This window comes from Piliocolobus tephrosceles, chromosome 8, assembly GCF_002776525.5.
Source record: "Piliocolobus tephrosceles isolate RC106 chromosome 8, ASM277652v3, whole genome shotgun sequence".
Taxonomy (NCBI): domain Eukaryota; kingdom Metazoa; phylum Chordata; class Mammalia; order Primates; family Cercopithecidae; genus Piliocolobus; species Piliocolobus tephrosceles.
The window spans coordinates 127200782-127212434 of record NC_045441.1 but is presented as its reverse complement, the minus strand read 5'-3'; the positions used below and the strand labels follow the sequence as shown (position 1 = coordinate 127212434).

General features: G+C 40.6%; 1 protein-coding gene across 1 annotated transcript in view; it reads right to left on the bottom strand.

Moving 5' to 3' along the window:
- The window catches only part of AKR1D1 (aldo-keto reductase family 1 member D1), a 40979-nt gene extending 32057 nt beyond the window's left edge, over positions 1-8922 (bottom strand). The window contains exon 1 of the mRNA XM_026456361.1: positions 8799-8922. Within this exon, the coding sequence (XP_026312146.1) occupies positions 8799-8891 (93 nt within the window). The 5' untranslated portion in view covers positions 8892-8922. The remainder of the gene's footprint in view (positions 1-8798) is intronic.
- Between the last annotated feature and the right edge of the window lie 2731 nt (positions 8923-11653).

Below are 11653 nucleotides of genomic sequence, written 5' to 3'. Positions count from 1 at the left end.
GGGGGGGGGGGGGGGGGGGGGGGGGGAGGAGGGAAGGAAGGAGGTAAAGGCAACGGCTAAGGCAGGAATGTAGTCCACCATGGTGCTGCATATTTGGATGATGACTCATTTAACAAGGATTATGGCACAGAAACAAGTTATAGTCGTGAAAATCTTCAATTATTCAGCTATCACTGGGGAGTCTCTTCTAAAAGCTAGATATTTACTTACTGGATATTTACTATTTACTTATTTATTTATATGTTTATATTTATATACTTGCTGAAAACTATTGTCCCTCAGAAGGCAGAAGCAGCAGTGAGATGTATTACTATTTTGTACTTAATTCTAATCAATATGGAGGAACTAGTTGGGACTGTGGACATGAGGACCACACTTTCTAATTCTTTTTTGTTGTTATTGTTAGACGGAGTCTCGCTCTGTCGCCAGGCTGCAGTGCGGTGGTGTGATCTCAACTCACTGCAACCTCCACCTCCCAGGTTCAAGTGATTCTCCTGCCTTAACCTCCTGAGTAGCTGAGACTCCAGGCACACGCCACCACCTCCAGCTAATTTTTGTACTTTTAGTAGAGACGGGGTTTCACCATGTTGACCAGGATGGTCTCAATCTCTTGACCTTGTGATCTGCCAGCCTCGGCCTTCCAAAGTGCTGGAATTACAGGCATAAGCCACTGCACCTGGCCCACACTTTGTAATTCTTAAATGTGGCACAAAGAAATTCTACATAAATTCTGACACATTTTTTAGGAAAACCAGTTTTGAAAAAAAATCAGAAAGATCAAATAGGATACCACATAAATGATATGATAGGAGAATCTAAAATATAAAAATTTGATTCCACAATGAGGGACAATCTCACTGAACAGTAAAACAAAAAAATCCGGTTTCCTAAAATGACTGACAGCATCTCCTTCTACTTAAGAAAATTAAAAATGCTAGATTAGGCCGGCGTGGTGGCACACACCTGTAATCCCAGCACTTTGGGAGTCCGAGGCAGGAGGATCACTTGAGCCCAGGAGTTTGAGAACAACCTGGGCAACATGGTAAAACCGCATCTCTATAAAAACTACAGAAATTAGCCGGGTCTGGTGACTCCCTTGAGCCTGGGAGGCAGAATTTGCAGGGAGCCGTAATCATGAGAATGCGCTTCAGCCTGGTGACAGAGCAAGACTCTGTCTCAAAAAAAAAAGAAAAAAAAAAAAGCTAGATTAAAACTTTTAAAAAGTGCTGAAAAGACAGTAGGCATTTATTAATTCAAACTAAATTTTATGGGAAAGTCTGAATGCAGACATGAGAGGTGTGGGAGGTGAAAAAGGAAAGTAAAAAAACTCCCTAAAAGGCTATGGCCACCTCCAGTCCCTGGGAGATTTCATAACCTATGTAACCAGAGTCTGCTGACCAGTTTAATGTGGTCACTGGGTAGCAGCAGTGCCTCCAGGGAACCTGGAGCAAACACACACAAATGCTGTCTGAAAGAAAACACTTGTTTTTCATCCTTGACGCGTGCTCACAAATACTTTTTTTAAAGTAGTATTAACCTGCACACAGCTGAAGAATTCAGGTACCCCAGAAAACAAAGTTCCATAAAGGAAGACTGGCAGAAACAATTGAGAGCCTAAACAGAACCATAGATCCTAATATTGGAACTATCATTAGAATGAAATTGCACCTGTATCTTACACCATACACAAAGAGTCAACTCAAAATGGATTAAAGATTTTTAAGACCAGAAACTGTAAAACTTCTAGAAGAAAACATAAGGGAAAGAGTATCATGACATTGGGGTAGGTGATGATTTCTTGGATATGACACCGAAAGCACAAGAAACAAAAGCAAAAATAGGTTGTTGGGACTACATCAAGCTAAAAAGCCTCTGCACAGAAAAGGAAACACTCAAAGGCAACCTATGGAATAGGAGAAAATATTTGCAGACCATATACCTCACAAGGGGTTAATATCCAAGATATAATTAAAAGGAACTTCTACAACGCAATAGCAAAAAAACAAAAACAAAAAACAAACAAACAAAAACCCCAAAGAAAAAACTAACCTGATTAAAAAGTTGGCAAAGGAGTTAAGTAGACATTTCTCCAAAGAAGACATACAAATGGCTAATAGGTATATGAAAAGATACTCAACATCGCCATCCATCTGGGAAATGCAAATCAAAACTACAATTAAATAACACCTCACACCCATTAGGATGACTATTATCAAAAAACTGAAAGATAACAATTATTGGTGAGGATGTAAAGAAATTACAACTCTTGTACACTGTTGGTAGAAATTTAAAATGGTGCAGCTACTATGGAAAACAGTATGGAGTTTCCTAAAAAAATTAAAGATATATTAGACCATGTTGGTCAAGAAAAAAAATTAAAAAATAGAACTACCATATGATCCAGCAATCCTACTTCAGGGTGTATATCCAAAGGAAATAAAATCACTATCTTGAGGAAATATTTGCACTTCCATGGTCACTGTAGCATTGTTCACAATAGGTAAGATATGGAAACAACCAAAATGTTCACTGACAGATGAGCAGGTCAAGAAAATGTGGTACATAAACAGTATAATATTATTCAGTCTCGAAAAAGAAGGAAATTCTGCAATACGCAACAACATGGAAGAACCTGGGGGACGTTATACTAAGGGAAATAATTCAGTCACAGAGTAATACCGCAATAAAAAATCGGAATTATTAGTCAAAAGTTAAAATAACTATGATTGTTTTGATTAAAGAAATAAACTTGAGGCTGGGCATGGTGGCTCATGCCTATAATCTCAGCACTTTGGGAGGCTGATGCAGGAGGATTGCTTGATGCTAGGGGTTTGAGACTGGCCTGGGCAACATGGTAAGACCCTGTCTTACAATAAAATAATAAAATAAAATAAAAGCAAAAATTAAAAAATTATCCAGGCATGGTGACGTACAGCTGTCTGTACTCCTAGCTACTCGAGAGGCAGAGGCAGGAGGATTGCTTGAGCCCAGGAGTTGAGATCTTCAGTGAGCTACGACTGCACCACTGTGGTCCAGCCTGGGTGACAAAAGACCCTCATCTCTATTAAAAAAAAATTAAATTTAAAAACAAAGAAATAAATGTGAACATCTCTGTAGAGGACAGAAAAATATGAAAAGTACCCTAGAAGATTTAGGAAAGAACCAAACACAGCAATTCTATAAACAAAACAAACAAACAAAAATCTGATAAGACATCTAAAATTAAATGGATGCATCAGTAGCATATCGGACATGGCAAGAAGGAATTAGGTAGAAGGAAGAAGGTAAATCAGCAGAAATGATCCGACACTGCTCTCCATGTTAATGTCCAGCATTCCCTGTGTCCTTTGAAAACGATGCAGAGGCTGCTGCCTTGGAACATGTGCTCCAGGCAGGATCTACCTGCATATTGCCTCCTAGTCACCAGACCAATAATTAGTTGTTCCAAGAGGGAGTTTCCAGTGAATATGACTTGGTAGGGAGACTAATTTCACAGCCATGGAGTCACGTTAGAATATACCCTTCTAAATATAAAAGGTAGGAGTTCTTGCCGGGCATGGTGGCTCACGCCTGTAATCCCAGCATTTTGGGAGGCCTAGGGGGGTAAATCATCTGAGGTTGGGAGTTTAGAGACCAGCCTGAATCAACAGGGAGAGACCTCATCTCCACTAAAAATACAAAAATTAGCTGGGTGTGGTGGTGCACACCTGTAGTCCCAGCTACTCAGGAGGCTGAGGCAGGAGAATGGCTTGAACCCGGGAAGTGGAGGTTTTGGTGAGCCGAGATCGATCGCACCATTGCACTCCAGCCTAGGCAACAAGAGCAAAAGTCTGTCTCAAAAAAAAAAAAAAGGTAGGAGTTCCTTTTATATTTTGGATATTATCCCTTTTGAGATCTCCTGGCTGAATAAAGGAAGAGGGTGATACACTGATGGAACTGCACACCGAGACACCACGTGCAATGCAGGTGGAGAGCAGGTGTGAGAGTGGATCTTGGGGTGCAGCATCAAGAGGAAGGTGGAATTTCAAGTTGGATAAAGGAGAGTTTATTGATATGGAAACACTATCCTATGATACCTCACTTAACACCTCGGGAAACAGCGGTAACACACTGCCAGCGTAACTCTTGAAATCTTGGAAAAAGTGAGATCCACATACATGAAGTAGACATTCCAGAAATACCATGGCAGATGGTCAAGAGAGGGCTCAGGAAGCTCAGAGAAGGGAGCGCACTACAGTGGATATACTATGTAAGGCCGGAAACCCACGGATGATCTATGTTTTGCAGCAGGGCCCAGACAACACTCCTTTTACCAGAGAGATAGCAATGCTTTAGCGACAAAAACACCAGAGGTGTTGAGCTCAATTACAGCTGTCCTCTGTAGACAAGGCAGACTGTGTGAGATGTTGAAAAACTAGGTTTAATAAAAAAAAATTAGGGCCCAGGTGTGGTGGCCTAGACCTCTAACTTCACTTCAGGAGACCAAGACAGGAGGATTGCTTGAGCCCAGGAGTTCAAGACCAGCCTGGGCAACATAGTGAGATCCTGTCCTTGTTTTTAAAGCTAGGAATGATGGAATTTTAAAATAATAGAGGCTACATGGTAGTACTAACTTCAGAAGTGAAGTGGGCACTGTTATCAAAATGAGTGGTATCCAAAGAGCATGACCTGCAGAGATGCTTTGCAGAGATGGTTAATTAGACACGAAATCCCTAGAGTTTTCAGGCAACATACAGGATGCTCAGTTAAATTTGAAATTCAAACGGGCAAGACATTTTTGTATATGCACATTGCAAATATTGAATGGGATGGAACATACTTATATTTAAAAATGATTCATTGTTCATCTGAAGTTCAAATTTACCTGGACATCTTATATTTTTACTTGCTAAACCTGGCAACCCTACCCTAAAGGCAAGTTAGATAGGCAGCCAACAAGTGTATTGCATCATTTACAGAAACCAAAGCAGTCTGCATGGATTATTGGGCTGGGCATGGTGGCTTGTGCCTATAATCCCAGCAATTTTGAAGGCCAAGGTGGGAGAGTCGCTTGAGTCCAGGAGTTTCAGACCATCCTGGGCAACATAGAAATACCTCGTTTCTATTAAGAATTTAAAAAAAAAAATGGATTACTGGAAGGCTGATGGAAGTTCTTTCAAGATAAAGTCATAGGTATGGCTGTATACTAGGAAAAGCATTAAGAAGGAAGCACACTACCCAGAAGGTGCCCTCAGGCTCCATAGGCAGCATATTCCATACTTGCAGTACTATTCCTACCCATTTATTGAGTGACATGAATACACCAGGTTTCAGTAGGCCCAGAATGGGGAAGGGCTCAGCAGAAGTCTAGACTTTACCACAGCATCCCTGCCACTTGGGCCATATGACCCAGTAGGCCCTATTGTTTACATGTGGCATGGAATTTATGGCAAGCCTCAGTTGGAGAATTATAAGGTAAGCCTGTAGGGTTCTGGGGCAAGTCATGCCATCTACATTGATGACATTGCTGCTGAACCCTGTAGAGATAGTATATCTGGCCATGGGCCGTGATGTGACTGTGTGGCCAGAGCTGCCCATTATGAGCTGGGTTATATAAAATCCACTACAACATAAGTTTGGGTGGGTCAGTGGAAATCCATTGTAAGATATAATTGGCACATTTGTGATTGGACACAAGTTGGACAAGACAGCATGCCATCCAGATGTCATCCAAAATCTGAATGAGTTGCTGTTGCTTACAAATTAATAATTACTTTACAGTGTTCTCCAAAAAGTGTTACAAGACTGGCCAACAACTGGATTATTATTCATGATGATTGTCTGTACTGGAGGACAAGCTGCCACCCTCTTGTAGTGTGATCTCTACTATGTCCTTGATAATAGTCCCCCGAGTGTTAGTTGCTTGTGTTTTTTCTTTTTTCTTGTAGAAATAAAGAGGAAAATTGAGCTTTGCTTCCACTCATGTCTAGTATCAAAATGGGGAAGTAGGACAAAATGGATAAATAGGCTTAACTCTCTGAAACCATTCATTTATGCTTTCTGCCTGTGGTCCCCTTAGGTAGAACTTATGAGACCTTCACCCTGTCCTCAGCTTAAAACCAGATCTGAAAAAATTACTTGGTGTAAGAGCAAGGCTTTTCTTTTCCCAGGTGAAACAAAGCTCCCTGGAGGATCAGAAGAGGGGAGTTAGATGGGCATTGGGGAGAAAGTAAGGAATGTTTAGGGCTGGGTGTCATAGCTCATGCCTGTAATCCCAGCACTTTGGGAGGCTGAGGCAGGTGGATCACTTAAGCCCAGGAGTTTGAGACCAGCCTGGACAACATAGCAAAAACCTGCCTCTAATAAAAATAAAATAAATAAAATAAAAGGAATGTTTAAAGGATGGCACATTCCTGAGAAATGAGTTCTGAGCCCTGCACCCCCACCTCCCTCTGCTCAGGGGCAAAAAATGTAGTGGGTGTTTTAGGCTTCTCCTGGGTACTCACCAAGAGCTTGGATTGCACTTCTCCTTTGCCCCATGGCTCATTCAGATTCTAAAAACTTGCTGCAACTACAGCAGTCTAAACCAGAGCCACTCAGGAAGGAATATTCCCCCATCTAACTTTCTAGGCCATGCCTTCTCTGTAGCTTGTACCCCATAATTAGACTTGCTCATCATTTCTTTCATCTTTGAAAACTAGTTATCTCCTGTAAGGGACTTACATGGGGGAGATATAACAAATGATAGAGAATATAGTTTTGAGAATCTCGCATATATGTGGTTGGAGCCAAGATCATGAATGAGATCATAAAGAGACATTGTACAAAGAAAGAAGAGAAAGGGGCCAAGGATCAAACTCATATAAGTGTTCCAAGAGTAATTTTCAATTGCATTACCAAAAACAAGGGAGGTGGGCAGTTGAAGTGGAATGTGGGATTGTGATCCAAGTTTTAACTACTCTTGTTATGGGTAGTTTATTTCTCCTCATCTGCCTTCCATTCTCTATGCTACAACCTGAGTTTTAGCTTTCAAAAACACAGATCTAGTGATGCTCTCTCTTTGCTTCTAAACTTTAGATGATGTCTCATTACTATAGAATGAAGTTCCAACTCCTAGCTGAGCATAGTGGCTCATGCCTGTAATTCCAGCACTTTGGGAAGCTGAGGCAGGCGGATTGCTGGAACCCAGGAGTTCAAGACCAGCCTGGGCAATATGATGAAATCCCTTCTCTACAAAAAATACAAAAATTAGCTGGGCACGGTGGCGCCTGCCTATGGTCCCGGCTACTTAGGAGGTTGAGTCAGGATGATTGCTTGAGTCTGGGAGGCAGAGGTTGCAGTGAGCCAAGATTGCATCATTGCACTCCAGCCTCGGTGACAGAGTAAGACCCTGCCTCAAACAAACAAACAAAGTTCCAGCTCCTTAGTATGGTGTTCAAGGTCCTTGGTAATCCAACAGAGTTCCAACTCCTTGGCATGGTGTCCAAGGTCCTTGGTAATCCCTGTCTTACTCTGCATTTTCAGATTCAGCTACCATCACCAATAACTCCCTGTGCCAGGAACTATGGACTTGGCATTCCCTGGATATATCATATATCCTTCTCTGTCTAAATAAAATGTCTCTATACCTTTTATTGCCAAAAATGTCCTGCTTTAGGTATGCTTCTCTGTCTGGTACATTCATGCTCAACTTCAAATAGTTCATTCATACATGACCACTCAAATTTCGGTAGCATTTCTACACATGTCACTGTTTATTCTCGTAATTGGCATTAAATGTTGAACTGCAACAAGGAAAAGATATTCTCATAAGCTGAAACTTTACTGTTTTAAAGGAAGCCCGTTTCAATCTTCATGGTCAAATTTAATTATTTCCATTTCTATGCTGATATGGTTTGGCTCTGTCCCCACCCAAATCTCATCTTGAATTGTAGTTTCCATTATCCCCACATGTTATGGGAGGGACCCAGTGAGAGGTAATTGAATCATGGAGGAGGTTGCTTCCATGCTGTTCTCAGGATAGTGAGGAAGTTCTCATGACATTTGATGGTTTTATAAGGGGCTTTCACTCTTTTGCTCAGCACTTCTCCTTGCTTCCATTTTATGAAGAAGGACATGTTTTCTTCCCCTTCCACCATGATTGTAAGTTTCTTGAGGCATCCCCAGCCATGCTGAACTCTGAGTCAATTAAACCTCTTTCCTTTATAAATTACCCAGTCTCTAGGGTATGTCTTTAATAGCAGCATGAGAATTGACTAATACATATGCTTTCAGAGACTGTTTACGAAGAGTTCTAGAATAGCATTGATCCTTATCTTTGTCATTCTACAATTAGTTGTAAAGAATCTGCCCCATCTATTTGATTTTTAATCCCTGGATAACACAGACATTGTTTTTCTCATATATGACACTTCTATCACCTAGTGCTTAGTGCATGGCAAGTATTCACTAGGTGTTTGTTAGACTGAACTAAAAATTATCTAATATTTAAAAAAACACAAGTCATAAACACACAAATTTCATGTGACTCAGTTCACTCTAGTAATCAGCATTTAGCTAAATTTCAGTAAAGGAAGCAGAAAGTTCTCCTTCTCTAATCCAAATCCAAACTAATTTTTAATTATGAATTGATTTAGTTTAACCTTTGGCTCAATACCTATTCAGTAAATAGTAGTCCTTTCATTATTACAAATTGAGGTTGCTTCCATTACTACAAAAAGTAAGTCAATGAGATCTGCTTAAAATAAATTGCAGATCATGCTATAGGCAAATGTTAAAAGAAACAAACAAGAAAACAAAGAGAGAAAAGATAAGCTTACTGATTTAGGTTCTGAGTAGGTACCAAGTCCGATGATGGGAATGCTGTTTCCATCACTTAGAGGTATGCGGTGACTTGCAGCACTGAGATCCATTGTGGAGAGAGAATCCGATTGTAGGAGTGATTCTGAGCACCACAGAGAGTCTTTTTAAAAAGGTGTCCTAGGGTCTATTCAATCAAAGCAAGGAAGGCCAGAGGGAGGAGCAGAGGGAAGGGAGATTAACACACCTATTTCTCAACCTGTTTTTTTTTCCAGGTTGTCCTGGAAATCCTAAGCATGGTTGTCCTTTGACCTTCATCAGAGGCTTGTAAAACATAACCTATTGAGAGCTTATGCTTGCTTCTTCACAACAAAATATTGAAAAAAACAAAAAGAAGCAAATCTATCTGGCCTCTATCAGTTAGGATGCTTTTGTTGGCAAATAAGAGACTGATACAGTTTGGCTGCATCCCCAACCATATCTCATCTTGAATTGTAGCTCCAATAATCCCCAACATCATGGGAGGGACTTGATGGGAGGTAATTGAATCATGGGGGCATGTGTTTCCCATGCTGTTCTTGTGATTGTGAATAAGTCTCACAAGATCGGATGGTTTTATGAAGGACAGTTCCCCTGCACATGCTTTCTTGCCTCCTGCCATGTAAGACGTGCCTTTGCTCCTCCTTCACCTTCTGCCATGATTGTGAGGCCTCCCCAGCCATGTGGAACTGTGAGTCCATTAAATCTCTTTTTCTTTATAAATTACCCAGTCTCAGTTGTCTTTGTCAGCAGTGTGAGAACAAACTAATACACAGATCTATCTTAAATTCTCTTAAACTATAATGGAAATTTATTTGTTCATATTCCTCAAATTCTGGCAGTAGGGCTAGCTTCAGGGGAGACTAGACGTTGTCTAGGACTTCCTGGGAGATTTGGATGCAGCAGGACTAGAAAGGGATCTAGGATCTTTATCACAAGTTAAGCTTATCACCAGTTAAACTGGACTAGAGGAACAATAATGTGGCCAGGACCAATTTCTCACTTCTCGTTCTTCTCTCTACCTTCTTGTTCTCTCAGGAAACTCTCTCTCTCTCTCAGTTTCCTTAACATTGAAAAGTGTTTACTGACTGTCCTTGGAGTGACAAGGTTTCAGTTTCAAACAACAAAAAAGAGATCTTACTTTCTTAATAGCTCAAACAGTAGTCCCAAAATTGAAACTTATTGGCCTTGATTGTCTTTCTTGGTTCGTGGATCCATCACAAAATCAATCACAGTGGCCAAAAGAAATAAAAGACATTTCTTTAAAAGAGTTAGAAGCCATTTCTAAATTTGGAGTTGGGGGTTGAAGGAATGCAGGAAATTCCACCCCAGCATATGGCTTCCTGGTATAATGAAGATTTTGAAGTAAAGACCCTTAGAGATCAACAGGCTCTGGAAAAGACTTTCCCCTGTCTACATAAAGATAGGATGGACCCACCAAGGAGAACAATTGGTCTTTTCCCCCTCCTTGTTATCTCATGATCCATTACAAAAAAAGAAGACCAAGAATGTCTTGGGAGTCAGAAACTGATACCCCACAATATGGCACTTTGACATACCGAACTGGAAAGGCCTCAAGGTCTCTCTGACCTCTCCTCCCCACCACCTCTCCCAAAGTGAAGTTCCTTTATCTGCCTAAGATCCAGACACACCAAAAGGAACAATTCTTTTTTCTTCCTCTCCCTGTAAGACTAAGAATGTAACCCCTCCTGAACAAACCCTTTCACAAGGTAATGTACAAGGTAATCTCTACTCCCTGATCCATTCATTCTCCCTAGTGATCCCCTCAACAGAATTCCTCTTTTCCCCTCTCCCATAACCTGATTTGCCAGTAAATAAACTTCTAAACCCCATTGTGGATGAGGAATCACTCTGTGGTTCTCCCTGTGTAAACATATAGTTAAATAAAATTATATACCTTTTCTCCAATTAATCTGCCTTTTGTGAGTTGATTTTTCAGTGAAACTTCAGAAGGCAAAGAGGAAGTTTCCCTGGCCTGTACACTTCACAGGTCACTGAGTCCACAATGTTTAAATGTCCTGAAGTTGAAACTGGCCAAATTGTCCCAAATTTGTGGATTTTTGAATAAACATCGAAATGGGCCCTCTGTCTTAAAACTTGAAACTTATGTCTTAACTGAGTTTTTCCTCAGGAAACTGACCCTCAGGCAAGGGACCTAAACTCACTAGATCACCACATCCAGATACTGAGACACCAAACACCTCATTCATCAGGATTGCTTCCTTATCCCTCCCTAATTTCTTTTCCCCACCTTCCCTGCCATGTAAACAGACCAATTTTGGTCAGTCAGGGAGACAGATTTGAGACTGAACTCCCATTCTTCTTGGCTGCAGGACTAGATTAAAGCCTTCTTCTCTGGCAACCGTTGTTGACTCAGTGATTGGCATTCTGTGCAGGGAGCAGCACAATCTTGACTGAACTCCTGGTGTTTCAGCAATAACGTTTGTCTATAATTGACTTGCCCTCTCTCCAAGAGTCATTCTTGCTTATGTACAGATTAACACATAACGTATATATAACATGTTCAGTATTCACATTAACAGCAGACACAGTAATTTAAACTAGGCTATGGCAATGTGGAACATGGCAGTAATGGTCTTCAATATCATTTTTAAATTGATACAACAAATGCTTATTGTGCACCTTGGTGTGGTAAAATGTTGATTAGCATGTGTTTATTATTTTTATTATTACTGATTTTTTGCTATTTAGTTCTATGCATTTTAACACATATATAGATTTTTGTAACCACCACCACAATTGGGATACTGAAAAGTGCTATAACACGAAGAACTCTATCCTATCACACCCTCCC